The sequence below is a fragment of the Pseudorca crassidens genome, chromosome 1 (genome assembly GCF_039906515.1).
Source record: "Pseudorca crassidens isolate mPseCra1 chromosome 1, mPseCra1.hap1, whole genome shotgun sequence".
Lineage (NCBI taxonomy): Eukaryota > Metazoa > Chordata > Mammalia > Artiodactyla > Delphinidae > Pseudorca > Pseudorca crassidens.
The window spans coordinates 63,346,638-63,374,360 of record NC_090296.1 but is presented as its reverse complement, the minus strand read 5'-3'; the positions used below and the strand labels follow the sequence as shown (position 1 = coordinate 63,374,360).

Sequence of the window (27,723 nt, the reverse complement as noted above, 5' to 3'; positions counted from 1 at the left end):
GAAATAAATAAAAGAATAAATAAATAAAAGTAGGGAGGGGAGAAATAACTGGGAGGAAATGTCCCAAAATTTTCCAAACTTTATGAAAACTCTAAACCCACAAATCTAAGAATCTTGATGAACCCCATGGCAAGAAATATTGAGAAAACTGCACCATGGCACATCATAATCAAACTGCTCAAAACCAATGATGAAGAGAAAATCTTAAAAGCATCCAAAAAAAACTAATTATATATATATATAAATTATATATATATATAAATTATATATATATATATATATATATATATACACACACATACATACAGAGTAAGATAAAGATTACAGCAGACCTAGGGCCCCAGCGCCCGGGCCATGGCGGCAGCGGTGGCGGGAGCTGCTGTCTAAGCAGCGGCTGCGGACCGAGTGAACTCGGCCGGGGAGCCCGGGCACCGGGAGAGGCGCTGTGGTGGTGGGAGCGCAGACGGCTGGAGACTGCCTACCTCTCCTCCTCCCCGGCGGCGGAGGCCTCGTGGCGGGGGTCTGTGCCCGGTCACCATGACGACGCTGACGAATGCCCAGAATGAAAGCAAAACGTGGGAACTGAGTCTGTATGAGCTCCACCGGACCCCTCAGATGTGCCAGAGAGGTAGAGCAAGTATTACTATCTTCATTTGAAAGATAGTAAACAGTTTGAAATTACCTTCGCCGCTCCTCAGTTCCGCATGATGGGTCAGTGCATGTAAGACTCACCTTCAGAGTTTATTAAAAATGGAATTCCCGCTGGCCCCTACCTGTAACATTGCGATACAGTAATGGGATGGGACCCTAGAATCTTCATTTTTAACATGCATCCTAGAGGATTCTTATATAGGTAGTACCAGGACTGCACTGTAAGAAATTCTGTTGACCAAGTAAGTCTTCCACAGATGGAAAATCTATGCCATGCCCATCCCTAGGCCTATCACCAAATCTCAGATCCTCCTATTCCAAAGCTCCTACTCTTAGAATTCCCAATTTCCTCAAGTGGACAACGGGAGGTACCCAAATTCTGACATCTCACTGTATTTCTCAAGACTCCAAGTTCATGGACCACTTGTTTCTAAAACCCCTTTCCCCCCAACCCACCCACTGCCTTTCCACTCATCGACACCTCCAGGAAGCCATCATGGATGGCACAGAGATTGCAGTTTCCCCTCGGTCGCTGCATTCAGAGGTCATGTGCCCCATCTGCCTGGACATGCTAAAGAATACGATGACAACCAAGGAGTGCCTCCACCAATTCTGCTCTGATTGCACTGTCACGGCCCTGCGCAGCGGGAACAAGGAATGCCCTACCTGCGGAAAGAAGCTGGTATCCAAGCGGTCTCTGTGGCCAGACCCCAACTTCGATGCTCTGATCTCTAAGATCTACCCCAGCCGGGAGGACTATGAGGCCCACCAAGACAGGGTGCTCATCCGCCTCAGCCACCTGCACAACCAGCAGGTGCTGAGCTCCAGCACTGAGGAGGGGCTGCACATGCAGGCCATGCACAGGGCCCAGCATGTGAGATGGCGGATGCCTGGGTCAGATCAGACCACAACAATAAGTCAGGAGGAATGAGAACCGGGGGAGGGAGAAGGGGGTGGAGAGGACGTGAGCTCAGACTCTGCCCCTGACTGTGCCCCAAGCCCTGCTCCCAAGCGACCCCATAGAGGAGGCACCGGGGGAGCAGTGTAGGGACAGAGGGAGGTGGCACTGGTGGGGTGGGTGGAGGTGCCGGTTCTGAAGACTCTGGTGACCAGGGAGGGACCCTGGGAGGAAGAACCTTGCCCCCCACCAAGCCCTCCTGGGGCTTCCAGTCCCCCAGAGCCAGGTGGAGAAACTGAGCTCGTGTTCCGGCCCCACCCTCTGCTCGTGGAGAAGGGAGAATACTGCCAAACTAGGTATGTGAAGACAACTGGGAATGCCACAGTGGACCATCTCTCCAAGTACTTGGCCCTGCGCACGGCCTTCGAACGGAGGCATCAGCAAGAGGCAGGGGAGCCAGGAGGGCCTGGAGGGGGCGCCTCTGACGCTGGAGGACCTGATGGGGGAGGCGGGGAGGGTGGGGGTGCCAGAGGAGGTGACTGCTCTGAAGAGCCTGCCTTGCCCAGTCTGGAGGGTGTCAGCGAAAAGCAGTATACCATCTACATCGCCCCCGGGGGTGGAGCTTTCATGACACTGAATGGCTCGCTGACCCTGGAGCTGCTGAATGAGAAGTTCTGGAAAGTGTCCCAACCACTGGAGCTCTGCTATGCCCTCACCAAGGATCCAAAGTAACCCCGCAAGGGGACAGCCAGAGGATGGGGACCATGGGGTGTCCCTGAGTCCTGGCCCACCACCCAGCTTCTTTGTCCCCCAGAGTCCCCCAGCCCGGCCAGCCAGCAAGAGGACACAAACGAGGACAAGTGGCTTTTATACAATTATCTATATCAGATTCTTCTATATTGTACAGAGTGGGGCCTGCGCCCCCATCTACTGACTTTTCTGTTGCCCCCAACCTCCCATCCATGCAAGATGTTGGGAAGGGTGAAGAGCCCTTCCCTTCACGCCCTTCTACCAACAACAACAAATTTGCTTTTTTTCCTCTTCGGGGAGGGAAAAAAAAAAAAAAAAGATAACAGCAGACTTCTTATCAGAAACAATGCAAGCAAAAAAACAGTGGAGTAAAATCTTTCAAGGACAAAGGAAAAAAGCCATCAACCAAGAATTCTAATCATAGCAAAACATCTTTCAAAAAAGAAGAGAAAATAAAGACGTTTTAACATAAACAAAAGCATAAGGGATCCATCACCAGCAGACCATCATTACAAAACAAATGTTAAAGGAAATCCTTCCAACAAAAACAAAATGATGCTGGCTGGCTGGAAATATCCATCTCTGCAAAGGAATGAAGAGCGCTCAAAATGGTACCACATGGGTAAATATATATCTTTTTCCTCATTATTTAAAAGTATCTAAAAGATAACTGCTTGCTTAGACAAAACAATTACAGGGTTTACAACATGTATCAATATAAGTGAATGTATGACCAGAAAAGTATAAAGGCTGGGAAGAGAAATTAAAGTACACTCTGTAAAGTTCTTACACAACACAAGAAGTGGTAGAATATCACTTAATAGTAAGTAGACTCTGAGAAGTTGAAGATATATAAATCATACTATAAATCATATAATAACAACTAAAATAAAAGATTATAGCTAATAAGACAAATTTTAAAAATCATAAATGTATTCAACTAATATAAAAAAAGGGAAAACAGAAAACTAAGAAAAGATAAGCCAAATAGAAAACAGCAAGATAACAGACACAAACTTAAATCAAACTCAAACAAATCAATAATGACTTTAAATGTATGTCATCCAGATCTAAATGGCAAGTTATTGGTCTGAATCTGAAATGAACAATTACAAGTAATGAGACTAAATCAGTAATCAAAAACCTCCTAACAAAGAAATGTCCAGAACCAGATGGCTTCACTGGTGAATTCTGCCAAACATTTAAAGAATTCATACCAATCCTTCTCAAACTCTTTTCCATATAATGGAAACAGAGGGAGTACTTCCAAACTCATTTTGCAAAGCTAGCATTACCCTGATAACATAACCAGACAAAATCACTACAGAGAAAGAAAAAAAAAAAAGAAAAGAAAAGAACGTTACAGGCCAATATACCTGGAAAACATAGATCCTTAACAAAACATTGGCAAACCAAACGCAACAATATATTAAAAGGATCATAACCATGATTAAGCGGGATTTATTCCAGGCATGCAAGAATGGTTCAAACATCACAAATTAACCAATGTGATTCACAGATTAACAAAATGAAGGTTAAAAGTCATATGATCATCTCAACAGATACAGAAAAAGCATTTTAAAAAAACTCAACATCACATTCATAATAAATACTCTCAACAAACTGGGTATAGAGGGAATGTACTGCCACATAATAAAGGTCATATATGACAAGCCTACAGCTAACATCATATTCAATGGTGAAAAGCTGAAAGAGCAAGGTGCCCACTCTCATCACTCCTATTCAACACAGTATTGGAAGTCCTAGCCAGAGCAATTTGGCCAAAGAGGCAAGAAAAAGAAAAAATAAAAGCCACCAAAATCTGAAAGGAAGAAGTATACCTGTTTCTATTTGCACATGACATGATCTTATAATATAGAAAACCCTAAAGACTCCACTAGAAAACTATCAGACTAATAAATGAATTCAGTACAATTACACAATACAAAATCAACATACAAAAATCAGTTGTGTGGAAATGTAAATTTGTCCAGTCACTATGAAAAATAGTATAAAGGTTCCTCAAAAAGTTAACAATAGAGGGACTTTCCTGGCAGTCCAGTGGTTAAGACTCCACGCTACCACTGCAGGGGGCATGGGTTTGATCCCTGGTTGGGAAACTAAGATCCCACCTCAGGCGGCGTGGCCAAGAAATTTAAAAAAATGTTAAAAAAAAAAAAGGGGGAACTTACCTTGTGACGCAGTGGTTAAGAATTCACCTGCCAATGCAGAGGACACAGGTTCAATCCCTGGTCCAGGGAGATCCCACATGCCACGGAGCAACTAAGCCCACATGCCACAACTACTGAGCCTGCGCTCTAGAGCCCACAAGCCACAACTAGTGAGCCCACACACCACAACTACTGAAGCCCACATGCCTAGAGCCTGTGCTCCGCAACAAGAGAAGCCACCGCAATGAGAAGCCCACGCACCACAACGAAGAGTAGCCCCCACTTGCCGCAACTAGAGAAAGCCCACACACAGCACTGAAGACCCAACACAGCCAAAAATAAATAAATAATTTTTTTAAAAAAAATTAACAATAGAACTACCACATGATCCAGCAATTCTACTTCTGGGTATATACCCAAAGGAGACGAAACCACTACTTTGAAGAGATATCTGCACTCCCATGTTCAGTGCAGCATTATTTACAACAGCCAAGACATGGAAACAACCTAAGTGTCTGGCAACAGATGAATGGATAAAGAAAATGTGGTATATACTCATTTGTATGGACATGTGTATATCCATACAAAGGAATATTATTCAGTCAAAAAAAAGAAGAAAATCCTGTCATTTGCTACAGCATAGGTAGACTTTGAGGGCATCATGCTAAGTGAAATAAGACAGAGAAAGACAAATATTGTATGATCTCGTTTATATGTGAAATTTAAAGACAGCAAACTCATAGAAACAGAGAACAGAATGGTGGTTGAGGCAGGAGGTAGGGGTGGGGAAAATGGGTGAAGAGAGTGAAAAGGTATAAATTTTTAGTTATAAGATAAATAAGTTCTGGGGATATAATGAATAGCACAGTGACAAAGAAAAAAAAGTCATCCAACATCTCAATTCAAAGGCCGAGATTCTTAGATTAGAATAAAAATTAAGACTCAAATATATACTGCCACCAAGAAATCCACTTTATATAAAGAAACAAATAGATTAAAAAGACAGGAAAATATATACTAGTCAATGAAAGCAGAAGTCTATATATTACTATCAAAGTAGATTCCAGAGCAAAGACTATTACCAAGGTTAAAGATATCATTTCATAATGCTAAAGAACTCAATTTATCAAGAGGAAATAATAACCCTAAATGTTTAGACACCTAATAACAGAGCTTCAAAATACATTAAGCAAAATCTGATAGAACTCAAAAAGAAATAGACAAACCCCCCCCAATTACAGTCAGAAATTTCAGTCCCCCCATCAATAATTTGTAAAAACAAGGAGACAAATTCAGCAAGGATATAGGAGACCTGAACAATACTATCAAACAACTTATCCTGACATTTTTCAAACACTCAACCCACCAAAAGCAGAATATATACTGTTTTCAAGCGAATATGGAACATCCATCAAGTTAAAACATATTCCTGACTGTCAAATTTCGATAAATTTTAAAGAATTCAAGTCATAAAACATATGTTTTCTGACTATAATGAAATCAAATTAGAAATCAATAACAGAAAGATATCAGGATAATCCACCAATATTTGAAGCTAAAAAACACACTTGTATGGATCAAAGAAGAAATCAAAAGGGGAGTTAGAACGCATTTTGGACCTAGCTGTAAATGAAAATACAAAATACCATAATTTGTGGGATGCTGTTTAGGAGAAAATTTATATCACCAAATGCCTACATTAGACAGAAAAAGGTCTCAAATCAATAACCTCAGTTTACACTTTAAGAGGCTACAAAAAGAGCAAATTAAACTAAGACTAAGCAGAAAAAGGGAATAATAAAGACCAAAGCAGAAATCAATGAAATAAAAACAGAAAAACAGAGAAAAATCAATGAAGCCACAAACTGGTCCTTCTAGACGATCAATAAAAGAGATAAGCCTCCAGCCAGAGTGATCAGGAAAGAAAGACAAATTAGGAATAAGAGGGGTGACATCATCACAGATTCTATAGATATCAAAGGACAATAACGGAGCATTATAAACAACTTTATACCTATAAATTTGACAACTTATATGAAATCGGAAAATCCCTTGAACGATACAAACTACCAATGTTCTCTCAAGAAGAAACAGATAACCTGAACAGCCCTCTATTAAAGTAGTTAAAAACCTTCCCTCAAAGAAAACTCCATATCTAGATGGCTTCATTGGTGAATTCTACCAAACATTTAAGGAAAAAAAATACCAATTTTACATGAACAATTCCAGAAAACTTAAAAGAAAGGAATGCTTCTCAATTAATATTATGAGGCTAACATTACCTGTTATAAAAAAGCAAAAACATTACAAGAAAAGTACAGACCAATATCCCTCATAAACATAATTACAAAATTACAAATGTTTTAGAGTATCAAATCCAACAACATATAAAAATGACATATCACAATCAACTTAGGTTTGCAGAGGATTGCAGAGTTGATTTAACACTTGAAAATCCATGACTATAATTTATCACATTAACAGAATGAAAAAAAATTTAAAAACCTGTTAACCTCAATAGAAACAGAAAAAGCATTTGACGTATCTAATATCTATTCTTGATGAAAACTCTCAGCAAACTAGAAAGAGAATAAAACTTTCTCAACATGACAAAGGGCATCTATAAAAACCTACAATTAACATCATATTGTATGGTAAAAAACTGATCACTTTACCCTTAAGATCAAGAAAAAGACAAGGATGTCCACTCTCACCACTTCTATTCTACACTGTGCTAGAGATTCCAATAAGTTCAAGACAAGAAAAAGATATAAAGGCATCCAGGTTAAAAAGAAGCAAGACCATCTTTATTCACAGACAATGAGATCATGTATGTAAAAAACAAAAAATCCCATGAAATCTATAAAATACTAATAAGTGCGTTTAGCAAGGTTTCAGGATACAAGCTCAATATACGAAAATCAACTGCATTTCCTTTTACTAGCAATCAGAAATAGTCATGAAGGGGCTTCCCCGGTGGTGCAGTGGTTAAGAGTCTGCCTGCAAGTGCGGGGCACACGGATTCGATCCCTGGTCTGGGAAGATCCCACATGCCGCAGAGCAATTAAGCCCATGCTCCACAACTACTTAGCCTGAGTTCTAGAGCCCGCAAGCCACAACTACTGAGCCCACGCATCTAGAGTCTGTACTCGGCAACAAGAGAGGCCACCTCAATGAGATGCCCACGTACCACAACGAAGAGTGGCCCCCGCTCACCACAACTAGAGAAAAGCCCGCGTGCAGCAACGAAAACCCAACGCAGCCAAAAATAAAATAAATAAAATAAATTTTTTTTAAAAATGGTCATGAAGATATCATTTACAATGGTATCAAAAGTAGAAAATATTTAGGGATAAGTGACAAAAGATGTGTAAGACCTGTAGATTAAAAAGTATAAAATGCTGCTAGAGAAATTAAAGAAGCCCTATGTAAAATGAAGAAACATACCTTGTTCATGAGTCAGAGAATTCAATATTGTCAATTTTTCCCAAAGTGACCTACAAATTCATCACAATCCCGATCAAAACCCCAGCAAGAATTTGTTTGTTTGTTTATTTATGTATGAGAAACTGACAAGCTAATTTTAAAACCCATACAGGAAGGTAAAGGACCTGGCATAGCTCCCTCCCACCACTCCAAAAAAACACAAACCTTTGAAAAAGAAGAACAAAGTTGTAGGGACAACACCATCTAATTTCAAGATTTATTATCAAGTTACGGTAACAACAACAAAAAAAGCCACTGTGGTACAGGCATCAACACAGACAAACAGATCACCAGAACAAAACAGAGTCCCAAAATAGAACCATACATATATAGAAAACTGAGTTTTGGAAAAAGTACAAAGGCAATTCAGTGGAGAAAGGGCAGTCATTTTCAACAAATGGTGCTGGAAAATTTGGATATCCATATGCAAAAAAATAAACTTCAATCCATACCTCAAACCATATTTGCAGAGTTCACTCAAGATGGATCACAGACCTAAATATAGATCCTAAAATTTTAAAACTCTAGAAGAAAACACAGGAGAAAATTTTTGTGACCTTGACTTTGGGCAAAGATTTCAGATACAACACCAAAAGCATGAACCATAAAAGAAAAACTTGATACATTGACTTTATCAAAATTAAGAATTCCTACTCCTTCTAAGAAAATAATAGAATTAAAAGACATCCAAAGACTGGGGGAAAAAAAAATCTTTGCAAATCATGTATCTGATAAAGTACTTGTATCCAGAATATATACAGAATTTTCAAAACTAAATAAGAAAGCAAAAAACTCAATTTAAAAATAGGTGAAAGATTTGAACTTGATTTCATCAAAGAAGTTATACAATGGCAAATTAAGCACATGAAAAGAAGCTCAATGTTATTAGATATCAGGGAAACACTAATTATATCCACTACATAACTTATTATAGTGGCTGACAAGAGAAAGAAATACCATACCAAGTGGTGTTGGTGCATTTGCGGAGGAACTAGAACTCTCACACACTGCTTGTAAGGATGTAAAATGGTAAAAATACAGAAAACAGTATATCAGCTTCTAAAAAGAAACACACAACTGCCATAGGATCCATCCATGCCATTCCTAAGTATTTATTCCAAGAGAAAAGAAAGCATATATCTATATAACACATACCTCTCACAGCAGTTTTATACGGAATAGCCCAAAACTGAAAACCCACATGTCCATCAACATGTGAATGGGATAATCAAATTATAACATATCCATACAATGGAATATTACTCAGCAATAAGAGCAAAGTACTATAGACACACCACCACAAAACAAATAGAGGAATTTCAAAGTATGCTGAGTAGAAGAAACCAATCAAAAAAGAGTAAATACTGTTAATTCCATATATATATAAAATACAAACTAATGTAGAGGAGAGCAGATCAGTGGTTGCCCAGGGAAGGGGTAGGATGGCAGGCAAGGAAGGGTGAGAGGAAGGGATTACAAAGGGGCAAAAGGAAACTTTGGGAGGTTACAGATATATTTATTTTCTTGATTGTCTATGTTCCTAATCTTGATTGTCATGATGGCTTCACAAGGTATATGTATGTCAAAAATATGTATATGTATATGTATGTACTCAATTACCCCAATGTTCATAGCAGCATTATTTACAATGGAAACAACCTAAGTGTCCATCAATGGATGAAAGGATAAAGAAGATATTGGTGTATATACACAATGGAATGCTACTTAGCCACAAAAAAGAAAGAAATATTGCCATTTGTAGCAACATGGGTGGACTCGGAGGGTATTACACTAAGTGAAATAAGTCAAAGAAAGACAAATACTGTATGATATCACTTATATGTGGAATCTAAAAAATACAAGAAAACAGTGAATATAACAAAAACAGCAGCCTCACAGATATAGAGAACAAACTAGTAGTCACCAGTGGGGAGAGGGAAGGGGGGAGGTACAATATAGGGGTAGGGGATTAAGAGGTACAAACTACTATGCATAAAATAAGCTAAAAGGATATATTGTACAACGTGGAGAATATAGCCAATATTTTATAACTATAAATGGAGTATAACCTTTAAAAATTGTGAATCACTGTATTTTATACCTGTAACTTATATAATATTGTACATCACCTGTACTTCAATTTTTGAAAAAGCATTCAATTATATGCTTTAAATATGTGTGATTTATTTTCTGTCAATTACACCTCAATAAAGCTACTAAAAAGAATGATCCAACAATAATCAATATATTTATTAGCTAATAAGCACTTATCTTTTTTTTTAAGTTAAGAAGACTGAACTGTTACCTTGCCATACAAGAAAATTATCAATAACATTTACTCAATATCCACTTCATGCCGAGAATTATGTTAGCCATTTAGTTAGATACCAAGTTACCTGCTAACTTACTATCATTATCTTAAGGCCATTAATTGTAAAAAAAAAAACCCAAAAAACAGAGGGGGCAGGGGGAGAGGTCAACATGAAACTTCAGCAACTAGACAAGGCCTTATTTCTATTTTTTAATAATTCTAACTTCCAGTTCCTAAAAATCAAACACACAGCAATATCAATAAACACAGTAGATTTAAATCTAAATCCTCCAAGTTCTATAAATTCATCTGGAATTGCCCTTTAGTGGGAACACATGCCAGGACAAAGGCTTACACCAGATATTTAAATTACGTTCTCATATATTGGGATGCACTGAATTCTATAAATACCCTGGGTGAATGGCAGTTCCATTTAAAGGTTAAAAATACAGTTTAGATGGGACCAAACAAAAGTCAAAATCCTGTGTAATTGGCGATGCCCCATTATTCTGCAAACTAGTTTCCTCACAGAGTTTACTTTATGTAAAACCTGCACTTAACTTGTAAAAAGGATCTGAAGCGGCTCTCCCATCTGCAAAATGGGAGAACTCTAAAACACCTTTCAGTCTTTGCCATTCTACTCTCTCCCACTCATTTTCTTAGGAATCACATTAATCATATTTCAAACAAAGTAACTGTAACCACTTAAAGATACAGAATATTTTATTCAATTAATTAATATGTTCGAACCAAGTGCAGGATTTGGAGGTCCAACTCTTTTTGTTCTATATTTTGACAAGGTTTACCTCAGCACCATTGACATCTGAAGCTAGAATATTGTTGTGAGGGATTATCCTGTGCGTTTCAAGATGTTTAGCAGCATACCTGCTACCCACTAGATGCCAGTAGCACCTCTCTCCAATTGTGAAAACCGAAAGTGTCTCCAGACATTCTCACTGTCCCCAGGGGAGCAAAACTGTCCCTGGTTGAGAATTACTGTTCTAAAATGAGTGCAGTAATCTCTCCGTATGGACCTCCTCCACTCACGGGGCAGGGAGTATCTGAAAGCACAAAGTCCTCCATTTGAAGGTTCATAAGGATATTTTAAATGTTTATGTACAGTATATGCTCCATCTAAAAATAAATAAAATAAATTTCTAAAAAGCAAAGGGTTTTTTTAAAAAAAAACTATTGTTTTGTTTTCAAACTGAGAAATCTAGGCACTACAAAATATCTGATATGTATGACCTCTTAATTTAGACCACGTCTCCAGGGTGGAAAAAAAACTTCTATGCCAAAGAAGTATATATGAACTATTTCTTAACCATTCCATAACTAAAGAACTGTGGCAGTTAATTTAGGAAATGTCAATACTCTATTGGAACTCAACTTTATAGCTCTACCATTACCCAGCCTACAGTTTGTCCCAAGTAGGTATCAAATTCCATTAAGTCTTCAATTTCAAACTGCCATTATCTGTGATAAATCTCCTACATCCACACATTAACTTTCCCTGTCTCAGTCCCCTAGCCAAATTTTTCTTCAACAGCTTAACTCTCAAGTAGAATTTAAATAAAAAGATGACAACCTCAACTATATTTAGAAGATTTATATTTTCTTGAAAAAAATCTTTTTACATTGCTAAACTGGATTTAACTGCTTTCTTACTATTCCACAGGAATAAACACAATTTACTTGTGATATAGATTTGCTGCCATCAATGTAGAAAGAGTAAAAATCAAACTGTAGACATGAAATCTGGGTTCCAGTTCTGGCTCTGCCTCCTAGTAGCGGGATGACCACTTAACATTCCCAAACTTCAACTTTCTCATTTGTAAAAAATGGAGGATAATAATTTAACTAACTCTAGAGTTATTGTGAGGATTAATTATAATTTATGTGAAGTCATTCTGTAAACAGTAAATTACCATACAAATGTTAGGTATTGGTGTTATCCTGTTGGTATGAGTAAACCATATAGTAGAGAAACATGCACCTCAAATAAAAGACATGTCACTGAATAAACGTCATTTTTCGAAACGAACATTCTTTAGGAAGAGAGCCTGAGATGATAAACTCTCAACTAGGATTCAGGCATCTGGGTTCTAAAGTCAGTTCTGCCATTAACTCTCTGCATCAACAAAGGCAAACTAACTTTCCTCTTCACCTCAGATTTCATCTAAAAAGATCCAAGTATTGGACCAGTTGTTCCATAAGTATTATTACAGCCCTTACCAGCCCGAGAAATGACCAAGCGTCCCAAAAATTCCTTTAACACCATATCCACAACTCAAAGAGCAGTTTGGTCGGCCAGCAAAACAGAGGGCAACAGACGGTAAGAAAATTTTAATTAAAAATAGAATTCTATATAATTCTCGAAAAGCAAAGGAAGCTATAAACTACCTTGTTTTCTATAATTAATAATAGTTCCACCTCTAAATGATAGTAATTATGAACAAGGTGCATTAACAAGGGCGGGTCTCTTTCCCACAAGCTTTTTGGGAGCCACCCATTTCCCAAAGAGGTATAACTGCTTCCTCTTTGCTCTCCTTAGCCAAAAAACTTGAAAGATTAAGGCTTACATTGTCTGAGATTTTTTTTTTTTTCATTTCACTTGGGTGGGGATGGCGGTAGTCATCTGACAAACATATCCTTATAAACACCATTATCCGCAACACCAAGTCTCCCGAAAGACTAAAAATAATCTAAGTCTTTAGAGTAATAAGTGTTTTTAAAAAAGAGTTCGGGTTATTAACTCAAAATGAGAAAACCCCGTGTTAGTGTGACTAGTGCTTGCCAACTGCCAAGGGTTCCCCTCCCCAAATTATCCGCCCTCCCGCGTCTCTGCAGAGGCGACGCCTGGCCCTCTACTCCCGCATCGCGCCAGGGCGGAGGGAGAGTCCCCAGGGGCTCCCAGGAGAGGGAAGGCCGGACAACCCAGGCCTCCAGGCGCCACCACCCCTCGCCCCTCACCGATGACAATGCGCAGGTGCTTGAGGCGGGTCAGCGCGTCCTTCTTGGTGTCCAGCACCTTCTGGGTAGACTTCTTCACGTCTCCGTGCGGCTTCTTGGAGAACATCCTGCCTCCGCCACGGCCGACTCCGGCCCCCTCCCGGCCCGGTCCCGGCGGCGGAAAGCGGAGGGAATGGGCGGGGGGAGACTAGCGTGAGCGGCTCATTCACTCCCCAGCCTTGCGGGCCCCGGCGCGGCCGACTCCTCCCAGATCCAGGCCAGTGCCGCCACCTCCACCCGCCTCGCGCGGCGGCTGCAAAGCACCTTCGGCTCCGGCTCCAATATGGCGGCTCCCCTCTCCCAGCCCTGCACGGAGCAAAGGAGACCCAGGCGGGTCGATCGCCTTCGCCGCCGCCGCGGCCGCCGCTCGCCGCCACAGGCCGGGGCCCGGTACCCAGGACCCAGAGCCGCGGAGGTGGGGCTCTCGGCGGCAGCGGCACCACTCCTCTCTCCCTGAGGCCCCCTTAAGGTTAAAGATTCTTTAGCAGCTTAGACTCTCTAGAGGCCGACACAGAGACTGAGCGTGGTGATGGGTTTCACGACTTTGCCGTCGGTGGCGAATGGTCCCCGTGGCAACCGCCTTCTGACGTCAAGGGTTCTTGACGTCATGCCAGCGTGAGATCACCCGTGACATTACCCCGCTTTGGTTTCCTGTGCAAGCAGCCAGAGGAGGAGCCCGAGAAAGTCTGGGAAGATAATTCCTGCGTGCGCTTTTGTAAGCCTAGTGACTCTTAGACAAGCTCCCCGAGTAGTTTTTGTGTTTTAAAAGTCCTCCGCCTGTCTCTGCTGTTTACTATGTAAATTAAGATGTAACTTAAGAACATAGCACCAAAACAGATGTGCAATATATTTTAGGTGCCAATTCTGAAGGCTTTGGTAGTAACACCCCTTCATTTCCTTAATTTGAGTTTTGTTTAAAGGATTTTTGTTTGTTTTGCAAAGTGATGATTTACAATTTACTGTAGTATAGAGACTTGTAGGGTTATAGTACATCCTCTTGGTAAAAATTATCTTGCACAAATAAATGAATTCTCCCAAAAGCATGCAGTAACAGAAAGAAAAATTACAGGGAAAAGAAATCTGAATAACTTTAAGCGTTAATTTTCTTGATATGTAGAGTTCACAAATCCAGGAGAAAATTGCTAAGGTACAGGTAGAAAAGTTAGTAAGGACATGAAAAAAAAAAATCACAGAAGTCTATACTCAACTAAAATGTGAAAAATGTTCACACTCATGGATAATTTTTAAAAATCAGATTAAAACAATGTTTCTTTTTAAACAAATTTTAAACAGCTTTATTGAGGTATACCTGATATACAATAAACTGCACATTTTCGAATTGTACAGTTTGGTAAATTGGACATTTGCATACATCCATGAAAACATAAGCACAATCAAAATATTGATCACGAAGGGGCCTCTTGCCCCTCTGTAATCCTTCCCTTCCACCACCCCACCTCTGGTGAACCAGCAACCACTGATCTGCCTTCTGTCACCCGGAATTTGCATTTTCTAGAGTTTTATAGACGTGTAAGCATACAGTATATGCTTTTTGTCTGGCTTCTTGCGCTCAATATAGTTTAATTTTTAATAATGAAATATTTTATCAGTCAAAATAGGAAAGTTTGTTTTTAAATTAGCCATCGTACTGCTGGTAAAGGCAGCAGCAGACACTCCTATTGCTTGCTAGAAAGAAGCAGTAATTACTACAAAATTTGGCATTATGTATCAAGACACTTAAAAATGTTTATATATACTTTGATTCATTAGTTTCACGTTTAGAACCCTACTCTAAAATATCAGAAATGGGAAAAATATTTATGTAAAAATATTAAAGCATGATTTATAACATTGAAAGATTAGAAACTGTGAATGTCCATCAGAGAGGAGGTAAACATCCAGTAGGTGGAATGACATACAGCCATGAAAATTATGAATATGAAGACTTTTTAATGACATGGAAAATAATCAAGAAAATATTAAGTGAAAAAGCAATATAAAGCTGAAAATATGTTATCAAAACTGTGAAAGAAATTATGCATACAAAATGTAGTTAGAAAAAAAGATTCAAAAAATCCAAACTTGTGATTAATCTGCAAAGTGAAATCACAGGTGATTTAAAATTATTTTCTATATATTTTGCTTAGTATTTTTTTACTAAAATGTTTTACTATATTGCTTTCACAACTTAAAAAACAAAAGTTTAAAGAAAATTAAGAAAAATCTAATGTACCAATTTTAAACTCACAAAACAAATTAAGATGTATGTGTAGGAATAGAAACTCCTTGAAAACAAAGGCTTTTTTTAAAAAAATTATCATATGTCCTACTATGGTATCGAATAAATATTTGTTGATTTTTAAATTATGTTTACATTACAAAATGGTCTCTTTTGGTAGTGTGAGTCATCCAACCCCATGATTCTGACTATCATTTATTTGGTAGTCAGATAGGACTACCTGTGTCCCTATCTGTAACCCAAGTCTCTTTTCAGAGCTTCCACAAGCTACTCAGATTCAATACATACAAAACAGCATTCATCATCTTTGTCCTCCCCCCTCCCAAACCTGATCTTCCTCCTTCATCAAATATCTTCACTGATATTACCACTATCCGCTCAGTTTTTCAATCCAAAAACTACTATCATTCTTTTTTTGGCTGTGTTGGGTCTTCGTTGCTCTGCACGGGCTTTCTCTAGTTGCGGCGAGCGGGGGCTACTCTTTGTTGCCGTGCGCGGGCTTCTTATTCCGTGGCTTCCCTTGTGGAGCATGGGCTCCAGGTGCTTGGGCTTAAGTAGTTGCAGCACGTGGGCTCAGTAGTTAAGGTGCGCGGGCTCTAGGGCGCACAGGCTCAGTAGTTGTGGCTCGTGGGCTCTAGAGCACAGGCTCAGTAGTTGTGGTGCACGGGTTTAGTTGCTCCACAGCATGTCCCAGAAGGGATCAAACCCGTGTCCCCTGCATTGGCAGGCAAATTCTCAACCGCTGGGCCACCAGGGAAGTCCCAGAAACCAGTATTATCTTAAGGCTTCTTCTTCTCTCTTGTCCAATCAGTTACCAAGACCTGATGATTCTACTTCCTAAATATTTCTTGATTTAGTCCTCTTCTCTCCATTATCACAACCTTTGTTCAGGCTCAGGGCTTCACCATTTGTAGCCACATATGCTAGAAATGGCAGTGGTTTCCTCCACCCCCACATCTTAGTAGAGTTTGAGCATCTACTCCTTTTTAAGTAAATTTTAAGAGTTAAAAAAATGAAAAGCCCAATAGTCCTCTCTTCTTGCAATCAGTACTTGAATATCTGTGTTAATGAAGAAAAGATGTGGCATGGATAAATCAAGACATTTTTTTTCTTTTCTTTTCTTTTTTTTTTTGGTATGGTTTATGGTTTTTGCATACATGTTTGCTTATGGATATATTTTATAGTTAGGAAAAGCACAACACTTTGGATCAAAAAACAAAACCCATATTGAGGGACTAACTTCAAAGAAGGTATAAACATGTCCAGATTTTATACCTTGCTCCCACTTCATAGTTATTATAACCAATCCCTAAGTTTGTTAAGATGATGCAGGAAAAGCAGACCTAGACTGTTGCTCTTTCTAAATTTACTGAAGTGGAGATTAAAAAAAAAAAGTAATTAGCCACATTGATTGCAGTGGATATATGTTGGCTTGCTACCTTCTGATAATCATACCCAGATTTTCCTTTGGAAAGCCACCCCTCTCTTGGTCTCATTTGATCTCCTGCCACACTGCCCCCTTTAGACTTCAGTATTCTAGCACCCTGGGCAAAGCAAGTGTGTTAGGGATGGGCACATGGCCAGGTCAGTCTAATAAAACTCTCTCCTACAGCTGTTGGAAAAGAGAAGCTCTTTTTTTTTTCCAGGATGAAGTCCTGGAACTGCTAGGAACCAACATGTGAAAAGAATCTGCTGGGGATAAAGCCAACACTCTGAGAACAGAGGGTATATTTAAAAGGAGAGTAAGTCTTGAATTGCTTGGGCATTTGGATCCAAGTTGCCTGAAGTACCATGATCTTTTCTATTTCACAGGTCAGTGTAGTCCTTATTTTGCTTAACCCAGTTTTGGTTGGCTTTCAGTAACTTGCAATATGAAAAGTTCCTGACTTACACATTTTAAAGATATCCTGCTAGGCTGAATATGGAGTAGAATTTTAAAAGAAAGAAAGAAAGAAAAAGAACTGCTTGAAAACAATATTGCAGCCCTCTTCTGAAGTCCTCCAGCAGCACTTGCTTTTTCTCTACCAAGACACTCACCATACTCTATGTTATAGTCATTCTATGCTTCATCTCCCTTATATTAGGCTGTAACCTCTCTTTAAGGCAGGTTTTAAAATTTTTCCTATGTTGCATAATTCCAGGCTCCAAGAGTTACTTTCTCTCCCTCTTTCCCTCTCTCTCTCTTTTCCTCTCTCTGTCTCTGTCTCTCTCTTTCTCTGCTCTCTCCAGCAGTACCTGGCATGAGGTAGGCACTCAATACATATTTATGGAAAGAATGAGTAAACACTAGGCACTCAGTATATGCTTACTGAATTTATGCAAATATAATAGAGTTGCTGTTTCTGCAGTCAATTCGGGAATAGTCCTCTGATGGAGAGGATGGTGGAAGAAGGACAAAGAAGGGAGAAACAATGCTCAATAGGGGCAGACCAGAACATAAGCAAAGCCAGTCTTTAACCTTGCACGTTTTGATTCACAGGGAAATGTGTTCTATGCTTTCCTTAGAGTTTGAGGTAGAATTTTTTTAAAACTTTTATGTTGATCTATTTCAACTGTGAGGGTTAAATAGCTATTAGGGTCTTAAAATTTTAGAATGAGGTACATGGTTGAGACAAGAATAAAGATGCAAGGAATAGGGAAAAAGAAAAGTAGTCTTTATTAAATATTTCCATGATTTATCCATGAAAATGAACATAAGTTTTGGTTCCCAGAGACTCAAGCAGAAAGATAAACTTGGAGACTAACATTTTGGGCAATTCATTCTGTCATAAATCTATTATCAAGAATCTTTTCATGTACTATTTATGTGGTTTTTTTTTTTTTTTATCCCCACCACGTGGCATGTGGGACTTCCCCACCTAGGGATTGAACCCATGCCCCCTGCTTTGGCAGCATAGAGAATTAACCACTGGACCACCAGGGAAGTCCTGTGTTTTCTTTCTTATATATATATTTTTTTCTATTTGCTATATCATATCCCAGTTGTTTGGTTTTGTGTTTTGCTGCAAACAACAACAAAAAGATTTTAAGAAGAGCTATATGTTTTCTGCAAAATTAATCTTGCTTTCCTTTTCTATTACTTGTTTACTTTTTTTTTTCTCCTCTTTCCCTATTTGTACCTCATATCAACATGGCTATGCTGTTGGGTTTTCCTCTGCAAAGAAAAATTCAAGATACCCTATTACATTGGTGGAGTCACCCAAAGAATCTGCAATAGCTGGGGAAAAAATCAGGAATATTCTGAATGGTATAAATTGAAATTGTTCTTGGAAACTTTCCTCTGTAAAATAATTTCATTAAGAGTGAGTCGGCTTGTGTGCAGACCTGCTTTCCTCACCCAGATCAATAGCCCTGTCCAAAACACAATGAAATATTTGATTAGCATAGAAAAATTTAAAAATTCAGCTTAGAAGAGAGCTGTAAGACTTTTGCCAAAATTATGTCAAAAAACCCAATACTTTGCTTAATAGTAGCTTATTACAATGACAATATACCCATTTTTTTTAAGTTTACAAAAATTTATTCATTTCCCACATGCATGGCTTGTATATTTGTAACACCAAAGATACAGAGCTTGTTTTGAGGTATGATATAGTGGGAACATAAATGAATTACTCAAGGGATTTGGGTTCTAGTTCCTCTCAGCATCAGTTTTTTCATTAGTAAAGTCAGGATAAGGTATGCTCTCAGTGATTTGTGAAATTCAGGAAATAATAGTGTTTTCAGTCGTGATCTTTAGAATTAGATAGATCTAAATTGGACCTTTGATTTTAAAACTTACTTTCTCAGGGATCTCTGGCATATAGTTTAGTCTCTCTGAGCCTCATTTTCCTCATATGTAAACCACATCATTAATTATGATAATTAGGTAAGAAATGGTATGGAAAGTTACTTTTAAAATGGCTGACACATCTTACAATGCTCCTCTCCTTTCCTTCATAGATTTTTTTTTAAGATCTTTATTGGAGTATAATTACTTTACAACGGTGTGTTAGTTGCTGCTGTATAACAGTGAATCAGCTATATGTATACATATATCCCCATATCCCCTCCCTCTTGAGCCTCCCTCCCACCCTCCCTATCCCACCCCTCTAGGTGGTCAAAAAGCACTGAGCTGATGCCCCCGTGTGATGCAGCTGCTTCCCGCTAGCTATCAATTTTATATTTAGTAGTGTATGTATGTCAGTGCTACTCTCTCACTTCGTCCCAGCTTACCTCCCCCTCCCCGTGTCCTCAAGTCCATTCTCTACGTCTGCGTCTTTATTCCTGTCCTGCCCCTAGGTTCTTCAGAACAATTTTTTCTTTTTCTTTTTTTTTTAGATTCCATATATATATATTAGCATATGGTATTTGTTTTTCTCTTTCTGACTTACTTCACCCTGTATGACAGACTCTAGGTCCACCCACCTCACTGCAATTAACTCAATTCATTTCTTTTTATGGCTGAGTAATATTCCATTGTATACATGTGCCACATCTTCTTATCCAGTCATCTGTCGATGGACGCTTAGGTTGCGTCCATGACCTGGCTATGGTAAATAGTGTTGCAATGAACATTGGGGTGCATGTGTCTTTTTGAATTATGGTTTTCTCTGGGTATATGCCCAGTAGTGGGATTGCTGGGTCATATGGTAATTCTATTTTTAGTTTTTTAAGGAACCTCCATACTGTTCTCCATAGCGGTTGTATCAATTTACATTCCCACCAACAGTGCAAGAGGGTTCCCTTTTCTCCACACCCTCTCCAGCATTTATTGTTTCTAGAGTTTTTGATGATGGCCATTCTGACTGGTGTGAGGTGATACCTCATTGTAGTTTTGATTTGCATTTCTCTAATGATCAGTGATGTTGAGCATTCTTTCATGTGTTTGTTGGCAATCCGTATATCTTCTTTGGAGAAATGTCTATTTAGGTCTTCTGTCCATTTTTGGATTGGGTTGTTTGTTTTTTTGATATTGAGCTGCATGAGCTGCTTGTATATTTTGGAGATTAATCCTTTGTCAGTTCCTTCGTTTGCAAATATTTTCTCCCATTCTCAGGGTTGTTTTTTTGTCTTGTTCAGGGTTTCCTTTGCTTTGCAAAAGCTTTTAAGTCTCATTAGGTCCCATTTGTTTATTTTTGTTTTTATTTCCATTTCTCTAGGAGGTGGGTCAAAAAGGATCTTGCTGTGATTTATGTCATAGAGTGTTCTGCCTATGTTTTCCTCTAAGAGTTTTATACTGTGTGGCCATACATTTAGGTTTTTAATCCATTTTGAGTTTATTTTTCTGTATGGTGTTAGGAAGTGTTCTAGTTTCATTCTTTTACATGTAGCTGTCCAGTTTTCCCAGCACCACTTATTGAAGAAGCTGTTTTTCCCCATTGTATATTCTTGCCTCCTTTATCAAAGATAGGGTAACCATAAGTGCGTGGGTTTATCTCTGGGCTTTCTATCCTGTTCTATTGATCTATATTTCTGTTTTTGTGCCAGTACTATACTGTCTTGATTACTGTAGCTTTGTAGTATAGTCTGAAGTCCGGGAGCCTGATTCCTGCAGCTCTGTTCTTCTTTCTTAAGATTGCTTTGGCTGTTCAGGGTGTTTTGTGTTTCCATACAAATTGTGAAATTTTTTGTTCTAGTTCTTGAAAAATGCCATTGGTAGCTTGATAGGGATTGCATTGAATCTGTAGATTGCTTTGGGTAGTAGAGTCATTTTCACAATGTTGATTCTTCCAACACCAAAACATGGTATATCTCTCCATCTCTTTGTATCATCTTTAATTTCTTTCATCAGTGTCTTACAGTTTTCTGCATACAGGTCTTTTGTCTCCTTAGGTAAGTTTATTCCTAGGTAATTTATTCTTTTTGTTGCAGTGGTAAATGGGAGTGTTTTCTTGATTTCACTTTCAGATTTTTCATCATTAGTGTATAGGAATGCAAGAGATTTCTGTGCATTAGTTTTCTATCCTGCTACTTTACCAAATTCATTGATTAGCTCTAGTAGTTTTCTGGTAGCATCTTTAGGATTCTCTATGTATAGTATCATGTCATCTGCAAACAGTGACAGTTTTACTTCTTCTTTTCCAATTTGGATTCCTTTTATTTCTTTTTCTTGTTTGATTGCTGTGCCTAAAACTTCCAAAACTATGTTCAATAATAGTGGAGAGAGTGCGCATCCTTTTCTTCTGCCTATTGTGCTATTAGAGGAAATGGTTTCAGTGTTTCACCATTGAGAATGATGTTGGCTGTGGGTTTGTCATATACGGCCTTTATTATGTTGAGGTAAGTTCCCTCTATGCCTACTTTCTGGAGAGTTTTTATCGTAAATGGGTGTTAAATTTTGTTGAAAGCTTTTTCTGCATCTATTGAGATTATCATATGGTTTTTATCCTTCAGCTTGTTAATATGGTGTATCACATTGATTGATTTGTGTATATTGAAGAATCCTTTAATTCCTGGGATAAACCCCCCTTTATCATGGTGTATGATCCTTTTAATGTGCTGTTGAATTCTGTTTGCTAGTATTTTGTTGAGGATTTTTGCATCTATGTTCAACAGTGATATTGGTCTGTAGGTGTCTTTTCTTTTTACATCTTTGTCTGGTTTAGTATCAGGGTGATGGTGGCTTCGTGGAATGAGTTTGAGAGTGTTCATTCCTCCCTCTGCTATATTTTGGAAGAGTTTGTGAGGGATAGGTTTTAGCTCTCTCTAAATATTTGATAGAATTCACATGTAAAGCCATCTGGTCCTGGGCTTTTGTTTGTGGGAAGATTTCTAATCACAGTTTCAATTTCAGTGCTTGTGATTGGTCTGTTTATATTTTCTATGTCTTCCTGGTTCAGTCTCAGAAGGTTGTGCTTTTCTAAGAATTTGTCCATTTCTTCCAGGTTGTCCATTTTATTGATATATAGGTGCTTGTAGTAATCTCTCATGATTCTTTGTATTTCTTCAGTGTCAGTCATTACTTCTCCTTTTTCATTTCTAATTCTGTTGATTTGAAACTTCTCCCTTTTTATCTTGATGAGCCTGGATAGTGGTTTATCAGTTTTGTTTATCTTCTCAAGGATCATCTTTTTTTTTTATTATTTCTTATATTCTTTTATTCTGCATTGCATCCAAACATTGTGTTACTTTGATCATTATCTCCACAAAATTCTAATTGCTAAATAAAGCCTATTCCCTAGATATCAATTCTCCATACATAACAAAAATGGCATTTTATAGAGCTCTTAGATACTATATCCCAGGAAGCATATGCAGCATAAAGGTGGCCAATATTCAGAAGCTAGATTTTCTTGTACTGCCCAAGTGATCAGGAATAACCAAAACATTTTAAATGAATGAAAATTATTTATGGTCTAAAAAACACTTGAGGATAAATCTGAGGAATACAAAATATAGGAGAAAAAAATAAGCATGGAACGCATTCTGTATCTTCCAGTAATTTTGCTACAGTGAGTCCTTTTTCAAGACAGGTTCCTAGGTTTTTACGGCTTATAATGTAAACCTTTATGAGAAGACTCTGACTTTGAGAAGTGACGTGTGGAATTATGCTGGTTTGTAAAATGAGTGTAATCCGAATCCTCAGCCTCTGTCATGGTAGGTGGTAGTGGCCGTGCTGGCCTGTCATTCTTAGAATGGTGAGGTTCATCACTCTCTTTTGACTTTGAGTGTGCTGATTTAGCTGTCTTGGGCTTCCACTCGGGGTCATGCTTTCTTTTGTCCAAAGATGATTTCTCCCATTCCCTGGCTTTCTTGTAAGCTTTCTTTTCTTCAGCCATTAGAAGTCTAGCGATTTCCTCATCCTGAGCTACCTGAGCTCCTCTCCTGTCCACCTGGGTAGCCAAAATTTCTTCTTCTTGCAGTTTTCTGGCAATTTCAGCATCATACCATTTCTGACCCCCTGTTGGTCACTCGTGATGGAGTAGAGACCGCTTCCTTCATCAACCTGGGCTTCATTCCTCCATCTTCATAATAGTAACTATCACCATAAGCATTGGTTCCAGGGGACTCTGGAAAGTGTTTTTTTGCTTTTTCTCTTCCTGTAACTCTTTTTCTTGCAAGAGTCGAGCTATGTCCTCATCCTTCTTCTCCTGAATGCGTCGTCTCTCGGCCTCAATAGCCAGCTTCTCCTGAATCTCCTGAGCAATTTCACAGTCTTGTTGTTCACTGAGCTTTTTGGAGACTGAGTAATCAACTTCCATGATTTTGCCATGCAATTCTACTTTACCTCTCCATTGTGCTAATCCGGGCTCCGAAGGCTCCGCTGCGCTCCCCTCCCTATCCTCTCCTGCCGGTGGCCCTGGTGAGACCTGCTGAAGCCCCCCGGGGTCCGCTTCCACGAGAGCCGAGTCCCTGCCTGCTTCTGGTCACCTTGGCCTCGCCGCCGCCCCGCCCCCACCCCGCGCACCGGTGGGGAAGGGGCTCTGGCCGGGCCGAGGTTGCGGGGGTGCAGGACGTGGCCTGGGGGCGAGCGTGGCTCCCAAGAATCATCTTTTAGTTTTATTGATCTTTGCTCTTGGTTCCTTCTTTTCTTTTTCATTTATTTCTGATATGATATTTATGATTTCTTTCCTTCTGCTAACTTTGGGGTTTTTTTGTTTTTCTTTCTCTAACTGCTTTAGGTGTAGGTTAGGTTGTTTATTTGTGATTTTTCTTGTTTCTTGAGATAAGATTGAATTGCTATAAACTTCCCCCCCAGAACTGCTTTTGCGGCATCCCATAGGTTTTTGGTCATCATGTTTTCATTGTCATTTGTTTCTAGGTATTTTTTGATTTCCGCTTTGATTTCTTCAGTGATCTCTAGGTTATTTAGTAGTGTATTGTTTAGCCTCCATGTGTTTGTATATTTTACAATTATTTCCTGTAATTGATATCTAGTCTCATAGCGTTGTGGTCACAAAAGATACTTGATACAATTTCAATTTTCTTAAATTTACCAAGGCATGATTTGTGACCCAAGATGTGATCTATCTTGGAGAATGTTCCATGAGCACTTGAGAAGAAAGTGTATTCTGTTGTTTTTGGATGGAATGTCCTATAAATATCAATTAAGTCCATCTTGTCTAATGTGTCATTTAAAGCTTGTGTTTCCTTATTTATTTTCATTTTGGATGATCTGTCCATTGGTGAAAGTGGAGTGTTAAAGTCCCCTACTATGTTTGTCGATTTCCCCTTTTATGGCTGTTAGCATTTGCCTTATGTACTGAGGTGCTCCTATGTTGGGTGCATAAATATTTACAATTATTATATCTTCTTCTTGGATTGATCCCTAGATCATTATGTAGTGTCCTTCACTGTCTCTTGTAATAGTCTTCATTTTAAAGTCTGTTTTGTCTGATATGAGAATTGCTACTCCAGCTTTTTTTAAATTTCCATTTGCATGGAATATCTTTTTCCATCCCCTCACTTTCAGTCTGTATGTGTTCCTAGGTCTGAAGTGGGTCTCTTGTAGACAGCATATATACGGGTCTTGTTTTTGTATCCATTCAGCCATTCTATGTCTTTTGGTTGGAGCATTTAATCCATTTACATTTAAGGCAATTATTGATATATATGTTCCTATAACCATTTTCTTAATTGTTTTGGGTTTGTTTTGTAGGTCTTTCCCTTCTCTCGTGTTTCCTGCCTAGAGAAGTTCCTTTAGCATTGTTGTAAAGCTGGTTTGGTGGTGTTGAATTCTCTTAACTTTTGCTTATCTGTAAATGTTTCATTTTCTCTCTCGAATCTGAATGAAATCCTTGCTCGGTAGAGTAATCTTGGTTGTAGGTTTTTCCCTTTCATCACTTTAAATATGTCCTGTCACTACTTTCTGGCTTGCAGAGTTTCTGCTGAAAGATCAGCTGTTAACATTATGGGGATTCCCTTCTATGTTATTTTTTGCTTTTCCCTTGCTGCTTTTAATATTTTTTCTTTCTATTTAATTTTTGATACTTTGATTAATATGTGTCTTGGTGTGTTTCTCCTTGGATTCATCCTGTATGGGACTCTCTGCACTTCCTGGACTTGATTGACTATTTCCTTTCCTATATTAGGGAAGTTTTCAATTATAATCTCTTCCAATATTTTCTCAGACCCTTTCTTTTTCTCTTCCTCTTCTTGGACCCCTATAATTTGAATGTTGGTGTGTTTAATGTGGTCCCAGAGGTCTCTGAGACTGTCCTCAGTTCTTTTCATTCATTTTTCTTTATTCTGCTCTGCAGTAGTTATTTCAACTATTTTATCTTCCAGGTCTCTTATCCGTTTTCTGCCTCAGTTATTCTGCTATTGATTCCTTCTAGAGAATTTTTAGTTTCATTTATTGTGTTGTTCATCATTATTTGTTTGCTCTTTAGTTCTTCTAGGTCCTTGTTAAACATTTCTTGTATTTTCTCCATTCTTTTTCCAAGGTTTTGGATATCTTTATTATTATTACTCTGAATTCTTTTTCAGGTAGACTGCCTATTTCATCTTCATTTGTTTGGTGTGGTGGGTTTTTACCTTGTTCCTTCATCTGCCGCATATCGCTCTATCTTCTCATTTTGCTTAACTTATTTACTGTGTTTGGGGTCTCCTTTTCGCAGGCTGCATGTTTGTACTTGTTGTTTTTGGTGTCTGCCCCCAGTGGGCAAGGTTGGCTCAGTGGCTTGTGCAGGCTTCCTGGTGGAGGGGACTGCTGCCTGTGTTCTGGTGGGTGGGGCTGGATTTTGTCTTTCTGGTGGGCAGGGCTGCGTCCATTGGTGTGTTTTTGGGTGTCTGTGAACTTAGTATGATTTTAGGCAGCCTCTCTGCTAATGGGTGGGGTTGTGTTCCTGTCTTGCTAGTTGTTTGGCATGGGGTGTCCAGCACTGGAGTTTGCTGGTCGTTGAGTGGAGCTTGGTCTTAGCATTGAGACAGAGATCTCCGGGAGAGCTCTCGCCGACTGATATTACGTGGGGCCAGGAGGTCTCTGGTGGTCCAATGTCCTGAACTCAGCTCTCCCACCTCAGAGGCTCAGGTCTGACACCGGGCCGGAGCACCAAGACCCTGTCAGTCACACAGCTGCCTTGAATCATGTGTACTGTGTTTTGATGGTTTCAACACCACAGTGCTCTCTCAGGGCTGCCTACTTGAAGTAGCTTCCACTGTGGAAACTCCCTTCATAGAATTTTAATGGAGCAATTTGTGTAATTGTTTAAAAATTTGCTCTCCCACTATCTTGTATCCCATCTTCTTGCAAAATACTCTGTACAAAATGCCCTCAGTAGGGCTTCCCTGGTGGCACAGTGGTTAAGAATCCGCCTGCCAGTGCCAGGGGACACGGGTTCGAACCCTGGTCCAGGAAGATCCCCACATGCCGCGGAGCAACTAAGCCTGTGCTCCACAAGTATTGAGCCTGTGTGCCACAACTACTGAAACGTGTGCACCTAGAGCCCGTGCTCTGCAACAAGCACTGCAGTGTGAAGCCCAGGCACCACAATGAAGAGTAGCCTCCACTCACCACAACTAGAGAAAGCCCGTACACAGCAACGAAGACCCAGTGCAGCGAAAAATAGATAAATTTATTTATTTAAAGAAAAAAAAAGCCCTCAATAAATATCTGTTGTATGGAAGAATGATTGTCAGTTCCCCTCCCTTTCTCTTGCAAGGCACTCAGTAAATGTTTAGTAAATGACTGAAATAATTTTAGAAAATAAAAATTGTAACATATCATTAATAATAATTATATGGCTGGCTCACCTGAGGAAAAAAGGCAACACTATTGCAAAACAAAGTGGTATTAATGTAATTTAGAGATAGCATGCCCAGCCCACTGCCTGATTTTCTCTATAAAAGTATAAGCTCTCCCCACTGGAGACATATTTATTTTGAAAAGAAAAACTCAGAAAATTCTCTTTGAAATATTGCTTGTGGAAACTAGAATTCAAACTTAAGTTTACAATCATGAACATCCCAAGAAAAATAGGTCATCATCAATCTCCCAAATGTGAGTGTTACATTACTATTTATTATAAAGTCAGGTTTATTCAAATTTAAGAGATTTTTTAAAACAAATAGATTTTTAAATAGACTTTATTTCTGTAGTTTAGTTTTAGGTTCACAGTGAGAGGAAGATGCAGAGATTTCCTGTATGCTCCCTCCCCCCACACAAACACAGCCTCCCTCACTTAGCAACATTCCCCACGAGAGTGGTACATTTGTTACAGTTGGTGAACCTACATTGACATATCATTGTCACCCAAAAACCATAGTTTACGTTAGGGTTTGC

At 39.0% G+C, this 27,723-nt stretch overlaps 1 protein-coding gene and 2 pseudogenes across 8 annotated transcripts in view; 1 reads left to right on the top strand and 2 right to left on the bottom strand.

The window, feature by feature from the left end:
• The window catches only part of RALGAPA1 (Ral GTPase activating protein catalytic subunit alpha 1), a 221,005-nt gene extending 207,111 nt beyond the window's left edge, over positions 1-13,894 (bottom strand). For 2 of the 8 annotated variants that reach the window (XR_010943440.1, XM_067737483.1), the window contains exon 1: positions 13,241-13,894. Coding sequence is in view for 7 of the 8 variants with exons in the window: in XM_067737483.1 (XP_067593584.1) it covers positions 13,241-13,346 (106 nt within the window). In the remaining variant the exon portion in view is untranslated. The remainder of the gene's footprint in view (positions 1-13,240) is intronic. The other 6 variants (XM_067737461.1, XM_067737468.1, XM_067737451.1 and 3 more) reach the window with 6 other exon arrangements.
• LOC137227984 (E3 ubiquitin-protein ligase RING1-like) lies at positions 523-2,586 on the top strand (annotated as a pseudogene).
• Positions 13,895-22,586: 8,692 nt separating the features above from the next.
• On the bottom strand, positions 22,587-23,701 carry LOC137215557 (coiled-coil domain-containing protein 50 pseudogene; annotated as a pseudogene).
• Positions 23,702-27,723: the final 4,022 nt, after the last annotated feature.